This window comes from Leptopilina heterotoma, unplaced genomic scaffold, assembly GCF_015476425.1.
Source record: "Leptopilina heterotoma isolate Lh14 unplaced genomic scaffold, ASM1547642v1 Lhet_6, whole genome shotgun sequence".
Classification (NCBI taxonomy): domain Eukaryota; kingdom Metazoa; phylum Arthropoda; class Insecta; order Hymenoptera; family Figitidae; genus Leptopilina; species Leptopilina heterotoma.
This window is the reverse complement of record NW_025111137.1, coordinates 5,099,797-5,112,885: the sequence shown is the minus strand read 5'-3', so window position 1 is coordinate 5,112,885 and position 13,089 is coordinate 5,099,797. Positions and strand designations below refer to the sequence as shown.

The following is a 13,089-nucleotide window of genomic DNA, read 5'->3' as shown; positions in this document are numbered from 1 at the left end:
TGTTTCAATTTCTCGAACGGCACGGAAGAAAAGAACAAAGTAACTTTTACCATCTAAAATCTAAACTGACTCGAATCTCAACAAATTTCTATCAATTTTCAATATTTCAGGAGGAAATGTTTTCATTTGCAGATTTAATTTTATTGCTTACTTTGGGACAATCTTCAATAATATTTCTTCAATGCAAAAAATTATTTTTATTAATTTATTAACTACATTTCCTACTCTAGAAAAAAAATTGTAAAAAATTTTTCTCTATTCCTTCTTAAAATAATTTTTCTAAAATTTTGTAAAAAGGTGCAATTTTAATCTTTAACTTTGATTTGGTTATTTTTTAGTAAATGTGTCCTACTACTTTTGTTCCTGGCATCAGATTCGTAATCAACGACCACAAAAACCCCTGAGTAACGAGTTGCAGGCAAATTAAATCTATTTTTAAAAAAGTTGTTCGCCATATTGGATCCGCCATTTTGAATTTTGAAAAACTGACAACGGATTCGTAATCAGTGACCTCGAAAACCCCTAAATATCCCCTAGAAGCCAGAAACGACTTGATCTAGCAAAACGGACAGTTTTTTTTTCTAGTTTCCGAAAATGTTTGATTTTTTGTGTGTGAAAAAGAGTTAAATTTTGTCGGACGGTGATTACACTACGTTAGTGTATTCTGAATGTGTTTCTTCTCGTCGAATCCAAAATCAAAGTCAGAATTGTCAGATTGGCTCAAAATTTTTTAGAAAGACTCAAAAAACGATTTAAAACGAATTAAAAAAAATAACTTTGGATTCGGATTTAGCGAATAAAAATACAATAAGTAGAATTAATTTTTGCGCTCATGGTAGGGAATAATTAAAAATTCGATAAATTCTTGCACAAGACATACAGAATTCTTTTATTTTTTCTAAATTGTTACAGTAATTCTGTTAAGATTCCATTTTGCAGAAATATTAAGAGAACAGTTGTATTATATTTTATAGAAGTTCAAATTTTTTAATTGATATTTTTTTAAATTCCCGATTAAATGAAAGTTGTTTCTGTTGTCTTGCAGTTTTTAGATTTTAGTCACATTTGTTATATCCTCATTTTGAGAAGTGTCCTGAAATTTTATAGGACAGCATTTATCGAACTCTGGATATTAGTTTTTCTTATGATCTGAAAAGAAAAATTTTATTTGATTAGAAAATATTTTGACGATTTTCAATATGTAAAGGTATATTTGTATAAAAATTGTATATAACTATATATATGTGTGTATCATAAGTTTGCATAGAAACGGCATAAATGTAGAATTAGTACATTATGCAACAAAGGCGTATTATGGTCACTCTATATGCTACCCGTGCATGCCGGTGCATTTTATGTTTCTTCATATAACTCAGCTGATCAATAAAGTGTCCAATATTGCCCTAGGGTTCCAGGTGGAAAAGTTAACGTAAGTTAACGTCATCTAATGATATTAACATTATGCTAATGTTAATCTAACGATAATGGCTAACGGCCAAAACATTTTTTGGTTAGTAACGATAGATTAACGTCAACTAAACGTTAGCCTAACTTTAGTTAACATTAATATCATTAGCTAACGCTAACTTTTCCACCTGGGATAATAATGAGTACTTTATTGACCTGTGAGAAACGATTAATAAAGTACACTTTATTGCCCTAGGGTAATAATAGATACTTTATTGACCTGCGAGCGGTTAATAAACTACACTTTATTACCTTAGGATAATAATAGATACTTTATTTACCTAGGGCAATAAACTACACTTTACTGCCCTAGATCAATAATAAGCACTTTATTGGCAGAACTGCTATAAACGTCTGAGTTGCATACAAAACTTTTTTATAGATTTAAAATTCGATTTAAGGATGTCAATTATTCTTACCATGAATTTACATCTTTGGTGCTTGGCAAGAAGGTGCTTGCTTTTGTGGTTCTGGACAGCTGACCTTTTTTGGTGGCTGTGGGCTGCAAACTTGTTGCTTTGGTGGCTCAGGGCAGCAGACTGGCTTTTGTGGTGCCTGGCACACTGGCTTTGGTGGCTCTGGACAGCAGACTGGCTTTTGTGGTGCCTGGCACACTGGCTTTGGTGGCTCAGGGCAACAGACTGGCTTTTGTGGTGCCTGGCACACTGGCTTTGGTGGCTCAGGGCAACAGACTGGCTTTTGTGGTGCCTGGCACACTGGCTTTGGTGGCTCAGGGCAACAGACTGGCTTTTGTGGTGCCTGGCACACTGGCTTTGGTGGTTCTGGGCAGCATTCTTGCTTTGGTGGCTCTGGACAGCAGACTGGCTTTTGTGGTTCCTGGCAAGCTGGTTTAGGACAGCTGACTTGCTTCTTGGGTGGTGGGCATGGCATCACAACCGTTTGTTGGCTCATTTTCGACACTGAAAGATCTCGAGTTTCTCTTTCCTGAAAAACAGAACAAATTTGTCGTCTTTTGTACAACAAAAATAGTATAAAATTCTGATAAAAGAAAATGTTTCAAAATTGTTCTAAAACTTTCTCTAAGATTAATCTTTGATATGACAGTATTTACCTAGATTTAAAGTTTGGAATCCAAATTCTCGAATTTCGTACAATAAAATCAATCAATTATTTATTATATAATCAAATTTAATAATTTTAAATGTAAAATGTTAAATTTATAATGTCCGAGTTTTTCTAAGGATATCAAATTGAGACAAAAAATGAATTAAACGTCTTGCGAAGCAGCATTTTGATTAGTTTTTTGTCTCAATTTGATATTCTTAGAGAAACTGTGGTAGTATATATTTAAATACAAATGTTCTAACAAAAATAGTTTGGACCTAACAAAAAATATTTTATCCAAAGAAAAATTTACAATTTTACACAAAAGAGGTGAATACTTACAAAAAAGAAGACTGTAGACTACTTTGCTGTAGACTGAGAATTGTTGTAGAGACTTGAAGGTACTCTTTCACTGTATATCATAATGAACTCAACAACCGTTTATATATTCGATGTCGTGCTTTACACCTTAAGTGTTAATGATCTTTTTAATGAGGATATAACGATTTGCCAAAGGCAAATCTACATATTGAGGCATTACAAAAGTAAGCATACACTATGTCATTATTTTTATACAAAATATAATAAATATATTATCACTTAATTTATAATTTCATCAGACGGTATGGAAATTGTTTCATGCTACACTTACTGTTTAAATGTATCATAATCACAACGATAATTACTCGTGTATAATTACCCTGATGATATTAATTTGGAAATTTTTATTTTTAATCTTATTTTAATGTTAATACTTTAAAAGTGGAACAGAAATTAAATTATGCATCAACCATTTTCAAAAACCGTTTTCAAGTTAATTTAAAGTTTTAATTTAATACATTTTCTATTAAATATTTTTTGCAATTATTTTAATTGTAAATTAAAAATATACGCACCTTTAATTAAAATAACTAATTTCATTCGTCTGTCTTCATTCTTTTTGTTTCTAATTATCCAGTTGGCTTTTCCATTTTGTCATTTCCTTTTGTCAATTTTTACTTCAAAGCTCCAGTGATCTAAAAAAATGTCTACTGTTAATATCCATTTATAAAATGCCAAAAGAGTTTATTAAGAGGAGGAGACATCGATATTTTAAAAATATTTTTAAAAATTTCTGTAGAATATAAAAAAATTGTTATTTTCTCGGCTGTTGATTAATGTTACAATGAAAATATCAATCTTTTATAAAGAAATTAACTTATTTTAAATTTAGTAAAGTTTTTTTTGCAAAAGTTTCAGAGTAGACCTAATAAAAAAAGTTACATTTTCTCAAGTGGAGGGACCGGAGAAATTTCCATCTTTCGATATATAAGTTGGAAGATGAAAAGATTTTTTTTTGAATTTATTTAGGATATCTTTTTTAATATTAAAATTAAAAAGAAATTTTTTTTACCATTTTCGAAATTCTATTTTTTTAATTTTAATCCTACTGTAAACTTAATTTCACGTGAAATCGACTTTTATAATTTTGAGAAAGAGAAAAAAATAGGATTATTTTATGAGAAACAATGAAAAACAAAAGTCTAACAATATTTACTTATAAATAGGTACAAATTTAAAATTACAAAAGATGTTAAATAAAAAAAGAAATCTTAAAATTTCCATTATATTCCCAAGTGGAACGTGTTCATCAGTAAAAATCGAGGATCTGGATTTTCAACTACCTCATAGTCATGCCTTTGAATGGAGAATGACTTTTACGATGGCAATAAAAACAACAACAACGACAGCAAAAAAAAAGAAAGAAAAAAAAGATGAAGAAGAAGAAGAAAAGAAAAGACAAAAAAGCATATAGACTGTTCTGTTGACATAGAGTCGATCATAAAAATATATCTCGAGAGATAAATCCGGGAAATCAATACTCAATAGGAACATCATACACAAGACTGTGAGATGCATGATTTCATGGAACTGGCTCCTCAGCAAACGTTCGCTCGAGTTGCGTGTGGGAAAAGTTGCCGGATGCATTATGTATTTATTGCTTTACTTATTTAGTTGAGAATTACTTTAACCCGACGTAATGACTTTCAGTAGGTAACGCTATCTTAGGCATTTCATAAACCTGATTTATTGGCAATAATTTTTTTTTAAATTCCACATTTTGTCATCTATGAGTCCTCTACTCCATAGATTTTCGCATTAAAAAAAAAAAAATTTCACCCCGAAAGAATTTTTATTTCATGAATTTTTAGATCAAACATATAGGTACACGGAGAGATTCTGTTTTAATATTTCGTATTATTATATTAGTATTTAGTAAAACCGATTGCAATTTGAGGAAATCATATGTACATTCATGAATTAATATTACCATTATTAAAAAAGTTTATAATAAAATTATTACTTAGTAATATTTCGAAGTAACAGAAATTAGAATATATAAGTACACAATTTGATATCCTATATTTTTCATATTCCTTAGTCCTTAGAACATTTCCTATCGATTAAAAAAAATTTAAGGGTTAATATAAAACACGATTTTCCTAAAATGAAAATGAATATATTAAATTCTATTACCAATTTTAACAAATATTAATACAAAATCTCTCTCCGTGTACTTTTTGCATATATACGTTTGATATTAATTTACGATTTTTCCTTCGAATTTATAATATCCAATTTTTTTTTGCATCAAATTAAAAAATAGTTGACTGATGATGTTTTAATAGAACATTTATTCCTTGGACAAGTTTTTGAATTAAATTTCCATAGGAAAATGTAAAATTATTTCTTTGATGTGCAATTTTAAAATTTAAATTGAAATAATTGTAATAAGAATCTAAAAAAAGCCGAGAGGAATTAATTATATTGCAATATATTTTGTAATGCAAAAAGAAAAAAATTGAATTTTTTATTTCTCAGACTAAACACACATGATCGCTACTAGTTTTGCTGAATAATCATGTCATGAACAAATACCTTTGAATTCCTAAGTTTGCCTTAATGAGAAACTTATCTATAATGTTTGGAATCTAAGGAACTCTCAATGGCACATACAAATAACAATTTATAAACTAATTTCACTTTTTAATTTTGTAAACTAATAGTAATCGTAATTTCAAAAGACAACAAACTAAGAAGCGTTTCAAACAAAAAGAAAGAAAAAATTGGAAAAAATTTGAAAAAATATTTCCAAAATTTAAATATTTGGAAAATTCAGTAATGGCGGAGCTTTTTTTAATTGGTATCAGGAAGCTAAATACGAAGGAATGGACTTCTAATGAACTCATTATTGCGAGGAAGATGTTTGCTGACTTTCAGCAAAACATGGCAGCACCTTGCGTTAAAGAAATCTCAATTTTTAACGCTTACATTTCGCTAATTGCCGCCGCTTGCATGTGAACTCGCAATAAATATTCGTGATTACATACGTGAGATATGCAGAGGCGTTATGAAAATAAAAGAAAAAAAAATAACTCGCTTCAAAGTTCCTTTAATTAGGTCGACGTGTCCTTCCTCTGAAACGAAGGGGAGAACTCAATTCGCAAATATTTAACCTTTTCCAACACCCCCTCCCCCCACCCACTAGGGGAAAAATTTATTTAAACTAAAAAAATCAAAATCAACTCAAAAAGTAAAAGAAAAATTCTCTCGAGAAACCCAGAAAAAGAATAAATATCTATATATACATTTTAATAAAAATTAATTCTTTAGGGCGTTTAATTTAATTACTCAACGAGTCACGCGCTTAGACTTTTAAAGATAAATGTTAACGATATAAAAAAAATATGTTTTAATGAAATTCATGACACTGATTGATTTGGTGAATATTGTAAGCATCTCATAATGCAAGAAATATAATAATAATTATTCTAGATCCTCATTTCCGGTTAACAAGTAAAGATAATAATTTTTCTGTATTTCTTTCATGCTTTTTAATACATAATATTTTCTGCATATACAATATATTATATTTTCACGATCTTCGTTGATTGAAATCGCGAATCAAATTCCTTGAAAATTGTATATTGCCTCCACGCAAATGTCACGTGAAATTAAAAAAGAAAAAGAATTTTTAAACACACGAGAGAAAAAAAATTCACGGAAAATATTATCGCTCTTATCCATTTTGCAGAATCGATTAAACAAATCAATATCCATTTATTCCAGCTAGAATGATAAAACTTATACGCTAATACTATTGATACAGATTTTTTTATTCCAATCATTTATTTGTACAGTGGCGACTGTCTATCAACGGATGATAAATTCTTGATTTATGATAAGCTGATGAAGGAAGAGTTTTCTAGAAAAAAAAATTTCTTTTTTATTTAATTTTGAAGGTGATATTTTTATTTCTACAATTTATTTCCTGTTGATATCTTAGTATTTAATGAAGATGAGTAATTATTATTTAAACTATGTCTATTACAGTGTTTTGTTCATACTTTATTAGATTTTTCTTTTGAGATCTTTAGATGATATCTTTTGAGATGATACGAATAGTCGATTTATAATTAAAATGAGAGTGAGGGAGAAATTTTTATTTGAGTATAGAGTCGTTGGAATGGATAATGAAAAGGGAGAGTTTTGAAGTTACTTGATCAGCCATATGTGGAGGAAAAGTATCATCGGCATTTTCCTGTTGGTGTCAATAAATCAATGCGTAGTTAACGACAATGAGCCAAGAAAACTGTTCTGCCATGACAGGGTGTGTCATTACTGTGTTACTTATAAGCTCCTTCATGATACGTTTACCGCATACAAATGAAGTGACCGATTACAAAACCTATTGAAAAAGCGACCTCCGTGGCATGCGACGTATGCAAGGATGCAGGGTGCTCGCACCATAGAAACGCGCGGGGAGATTTTATCTTGGCGAATTAATCGACCATTAACATGCAACTCGAATATTGATTTATTGTTGAGGAAATGTTTCTTAAGTTGAACAAAATGAATGCTGGACAATCGTTTTGATGAAAAAGTACACGTAGTGGTAGTAGTAATAATAATATCAGTGCTGTAGAAAAAGAAACAAATTCCTCTTTTTATATTAGAAGAACAAGAAAAATTTGTTGATAAAAAATTATTACTAGAGGATGGTTAGTTTTATGAAAAGACTGGTAAACCTTTTGTCCATACTGACTTTATCTCAACAAATTTTTTTTTTCTTTATCAACCACATTTATTTATTTAAAATCTTCTTGAAACTAATCTCCATCCATTAAAATATCCTCATCTATATATTTTCATCCATACCTTTCACTACCCTATTCACAACAATTTTACTATCACCCAAGCTTTTTAAATTTTTCCTCATTAATACCATCATACGAGCAGCGTTACAAGTCAAACCAGCTGCATTTCTGTCTCCAGTAATGCTTCGGCTAATGACATTGTTTGCTGCAATAATGATCCAGACCAAGCTATAAGGCTGCAGGAGGAGGAAGCAGCTTGTATTTAAAGAATAGAGGAAGAGGTCAGACAGATACTAATGTCCTGTGATGTCCAGCAAAACGTCAATATGACGATCAAGAACGGACTAAAAAGCATAACAACTCTCATATAGGAAATTAAGGAGCAGCACACAGCTGAAAAAAGTAGATGAGAGGTTTCACCAACAATTAGTGTGGTCAGAGGAATCAAGACAAGATCGAAGAGTTAGACTGTAGTCTAAAGAAATGTCGTCTTGGAAGGTCATAAGCAGTCGTGAGTTGTCTAAAAACTCAAAGAAGAAGAAGAATGAAGGACTTTGGTGCTTCTGCACCAAACACAGAAGAAAGGAAGGAAGGCCTCAGAAGAGGTTATCAATGATTGTTAAAGTGGCTGAAGGTTCGACGTTCGCAGCAGTTGTGGGAAAGATCCGTGAGAAAGTGAACCCAAAAAAAGCCATACTATTTGTGTAGGGGCTGTATCCGCCAAGAAGGGAAACCTGGGTAAGGTGCAGATTGTAGACTGGCCAACTACTTTGGAGATCCGTGATCTGGATTGTCTTACAGAGCCAACAGACGTCCAGGAGGCCCTAGATAGTTTCGACAACGCCAGTAGAAAGCAGAAAGGTAACTTTTTTGGGACCTAATAAGCGAGGTGCTAAGCTCGCTATTGTACACAGCAAGATGCAGAGAAGCTGGTACATCTCGGCCACATAAGGGTTGGGTTTTTATTTTGTCCAGTGAGGAAAAGAGTTATGGCCACAAAGTGTCATAGGTGCCTTGACTACGGTCATATAGGCATAGAGTGTAAATGTCGCAAAGTCCGGAAGCTGCAAGGTCTTCAGAACCGCCCTAGAGGAAGCGAACAAGACTTTGTCCAGGACACGGAGGAAATAGAGCTTGAACAAGAGCGTCACGGTACGGTCGCACAAGCAACAAAAAGGAACCATTCATCTGCGAAGTCTGAGGCTGGAAGATAGTTTCGTAGGTGGATAAAAGGTTCGAAACCCAGGGGTATTAAGAAGAGGTTTTTAGTCGGTATTGGTGACTGCAGCTATGCAAGGTTTTTTATTTTCCTTGCATTTTGTCATGAGTACCACATACCTCAGCGAAGTGGGAGCTTCCTGGGCATGCGTTAAAAGCATTTTTCTCTTCTCCCCCATGAATAAAAAAAAAGTTTGTTATAAAACATACCATTTCAATGAAGATCTATAAAAGTGTTGCACTAAAAATTTCTAATGATTAACGAACAATTGATTTAAATTATTAGAAAGTTTACGACCCGTTAAGCGAACCTAAATTTCAGTTTTTCGATTCGGTGCAAGAGACGAATGTAAATGTTGTGCCCGTCTGAAAACTCATGAAATGGTAGTTTTCTACCACCCCGACAATGTATGGTCAAAACCTATTTATCTGCATGAGCGATATCAGCCTTCTAAGTCTCGTCTTGATTCCCACATTGATATTCTCTTGTACATAGCAGGACTATGTTCGTTGCTGCTTTCGATTTTAAGTTTAGTTGCATTACTGAAAACAGACTTATTCAGGTGCTCACACTTCATCTTCTCTTTGCTTGATCCATGATGTCCGGTATGCTTAACGGACCACTATTGGTTGTCTAGGGGATGAAAGTGTATTCATGCTACGGAATTTACGTATACGGCCAGGTGAATAGTCAATCCATATTCCATCATGTGTCGTACAAGCCACTCGTCCAAAACTTAAGACTGAACTTAGACATAAGCTCGCTCAAAGCTCAAGGCTCACTTAAAACTCAAGACTTGTTTAAAGCTAAAAATTCGTCTACTATATAAGCGTGGCATAAGACTGATGCGTCAAGACTTGATTTAAGCTAAAAATTCGTTAATGATTTCAAGCTTACATAAATCTCAAAAAATGTTTTAGAACAATAAGGTCATAAGCAAAGTTAAATCTTCAAACAAGTCTTGAGCGAGTTTTACATCTTAGACCACTCTAAAATCTTGGAAGAGCTTCCAGGTTCAAATAGCTCTTTAGCCTTAAGCGAGTCTTAAGCCTTAGACGAATGTTTAATTTTAGACGTGTTTTTAGCTTCAAAAAATGTTCAGCCTGAAATAAGTCTTAAGCGAGCCTCATCTTTTAGTTCAGTCTTAACTTTTAGATGAGTTTTTAGCTTAAAGCAAGTCTTGAGCTTTAATTGAGCCTTAAGCCTTAAACGAGCCTTATATCTAAGTTCAGTCCTAAGTTTTAGAAGAGGTTTTAGCTTTAAACAAGTCTTGAGCCTTAAGTGAGCCTTGATCCTTCATTGAGTCTTATTTCTTAAGTTTTAGACTAGTTTTTAGCTTCAAACAAGACCTGAGCTTTAAGGGAGCCTTATGTCTAAGTTCAGTCCAAAGTTTTAGACGAATTTTAGCTTTAAACAAGTCTTGAGCTTTAAGCGATCCTTGAGGTAGACAAAATTTTTTTACGCGGGTACTAAATTTATTAAAATTACCGGTTGTCCTCTCACGGTTGAGCAAAGAAACCCTGCTCATCTAGGGGTGTTTGTAATTTTATTTAATCATCAGCATCCTAATAGTTCACTAAACTGGGTTTTAGATGATTTCTGTAACGGATCACAGTTCGAAAAATAGTGTAGCTTCAAAGAGTAAAATTCATGATTTCAAAATTTTACTAAGCTTGTTGATATTCTTGACTGGTTAGAAGAGGAACTTTCTGCAAGGGATAGGAAACTCGTTACGACATTTTATGTCCCCTTTTAGTGTTGGCGGCACTCAGATAATAAAATTGATTTCTGGTATTTTCAGACTCAGAATGATTTAGCATCCTATGGATAGAGAGAAATAATTTATTTTCTTTATTAAAAAGTCGTAAACAGAAATAGTGATTTTTAATTAACTAACCTTTAATTCATAAATTTTGATAATCCTGAAGCTTTTCCACCGTCATGATATTATATCTGCATTCTCGTTATCCGCAAATAGAGACCTTAAAAAAAGACTGTCATTAGAAATTTAGAAATTAATATTTTAAATGATCGAATAGAAAAAAGGTTTTGGGGCCCGAACTGAACTGAAATTCGGTGACTTATCCCACCTTATCGAAATTAGTTGCAGTTTTTTTTAAACAAAAAATTTTTTTAAATTGTCGTCGAAATTCATCTATCATGATTGAAGATAAATTGATTTACCCATAAAGAATTCCAACAACTTTAAAGACTGATCGAACTGGTTAGCAGTGCACATTCGATAGCTGATAAACACGTCGTTCTTAAAAGCGTCGAGAGTAAATGTCGACAATCCCAGTACGTATCAGACATGAGACGAGGGCCAATGTACACAATTTCCACTTTTAGGAACAACATCATTCGAGAGGGTTGAAAAGCGTCACTATCGCCATCACGTGAGAGCAACAACAATCTTAAAGGTTAAATGGTATCGTACCCAGTTTCCGCCACCAAACAACTCCAAGTCGAACTTTATCTTTTCAACTTGCTTATCCACTATTTCTTATCCCCCACCCAATACTCATTCCCCTATCTTCCTTGAGCACAGTACGAGAAACAAACCAAGTCGGGAAAATTATGAGTCTTAGTAGACCATCTACAATAACTGTCTGATTTATTTCTCACACCGATGCTCAAAAATTGACGTGTTCGTTGTCTACACAATGAAGAAAAGAAAATACGAAATAGATTCCAAGTTCCGCCGGAAGTAGCGCTGGCAACACCGGAAAATGTTACTGGATTTCTTTTTGGATGACTACATATTTTGAGGTCAACAAAAGAAGAAAATAATCATTGGTTACAAAGAGATTTATCTTTATTTATATTTAGATACTAGTTACAATTTTTATTATGGTAACTGGAACTGATTTTTATTACTAGGTTTTTTTTTGTATTACTTCCTGAATCTATAAATCAAAAATTAAATAAGGATGATTTATGTATTTAAAAAATAATGCAAAAACTATACGGTTTATTAATTTTTTTCTGTCTACATTTAAAAATAAATAAAACAAGAAAAAAAATTGAAGGAAGAAAATAGGTGTAGTGATGAAGATCCACTTGGTGGAAAAAAAAACTCTATAAATCCACGGGTGTCTGATTTCAGTGCCGTGAAATTAAAGGCCAATGGAGAAATGATCGCTGTTGGATATATATCGCTCGTATTCATCGCATCTCTTTCTTATGTTCTGTAATCTATACTATGATCACCTGTATTTCAATTACTATAGCAACAGATAAAAATGCACATCCAAACCCCTCGCACGCACTTTACAGTCAATTGTTTACTTTGCTTTAAATTAAATTGACTTTATCTTCTACAACTATTTAATTGGAATTATTAATTTTAATTTTTAATTTTCATGTATATAACAATAGTTTTTAATAAAAGTTTGACTCGAAATTTATATTTTGAAATCATGACCTTCAAGTTATTGCGCGATAAAAAATAAATGAAATTAATTTTAAAAAATAATGTCGACATTATAAAGCAATGTAAACAACTTAAGAAAAACGAATTTTTGTTTGTTTGTAAAAATGATTCAATTGATCAAAAAAGCATAAATTTAAAAAAATTATAAAAAAGTTGCAGTGATTAAAAAACCTATTGGGTTTAAAATTTTGGAAACAGATTGAACTTAATAATTAATTTAAGTGATAAGTTAATTTAAAAAAAATTTTGAAGAATATGAAATATGGTTTTCGCTTATAAATTTGGATTTATTATTGATCATAAAATTTTATTATAAAAATAGGATGTATTTATCTCAAAAAATAATAAGTAACACAAATTTCCGACATTATTTACGGACAATTATTATTAAATATAATAATTAATGTTGGTTGGAATAATTTTATTAGGAATTTCGTCTTGTAATCTAATATTTGAAAGACTAGTAGTGGTCCTAGATGAAATTTATTTGTTGGTTCTATTGTACAACGCATAATATGGGAAAATTTTCTCTTCCCTGGAATATCGTCTTGGTACATCGAAAGAACGGCAGAGAATCGTTCACAAGAAATGAATGAAGGGTTTATCTTAATCCACGGTTCGTCGAACAGACAAGCTCTAACCAACCCCCTATAATATCCGCCTTCTTTCGCTATAACCGATCACACTTCACTTGTTTTACCAGATTTCTTGTACTAAAATTTCCAAATCAAAATTACTATCCAAACATGAAAATTTCTCAAAATCAT

At 31.8% G+C, this 13,089-nt stretch overlaps 1 protein-coding gene and 1 long non-coding RNA gene across 3 annotated transcripts in view; both read right to left on the bottom strand.

Moving 5' to 3' along the window:
* Positions 1-13,089, bottom strand: part of LOC122509169 — a 117,391-nt gene that overhangs the window by 19,278 nt on the left and 85,024 nt on the right. The window contains exons 5-6 of the long non-coding RNA XR_006302316.1: positions 10,787-10,871; positions 3,429-3,548 (exon numbers count right to left, since the gene is read on the bottom strand). This is a non-coding gene — a long non-coding RNA (uncharacterized LOC122509169). The remainder of the gene's footprint in view (positions 1-3,428; positions 3,549-10,786; positions 10,872-13,089) is intronic.
* On the bottom strand, positions 866-3,013 carry LOC122509166 (putative small proline-rich protein 5). 2 transcript variants are annotated; one of them, XM_043622995.1, is made up of 4 exons: positions 2,875-3,013; positions 2,227-2,412; positions 1,887-2,175; positions 866-1,149 (listed from the first exon to the last, which is right to left on the bottom strand). In XM_043622995.1, exons 2-3 carry the CDS (start codon positions 2,377-2,379, stop codon positions 1,894-1,896), a joined length of 435 nt encoding a protein of 144 aa, XP_043478930.1. In that variant the 5' UTR covers positions 2,380-2,412; positions 2,875-3,013; the 3' UTR covers positions 866-1,149; positions 1,887-1,893. The 2 variants fall into 2 exon arrangements, with proteins under 2 accessions (XP_043478930.1, XP_043478929.1); XM_043622994.1 differs by having other exon boundaries at positions 1,887-2,412.

Bases quoted from the DNA above. Each gene is read 5' to 3' on its own strand.
- LOC122509166 (XM_043622994.1), bottom strand. From the start codon at position 2,379: ATGAGCCAACAAACGGTTGTGATGCCATGCCCACCACCCAAGAAGCAA.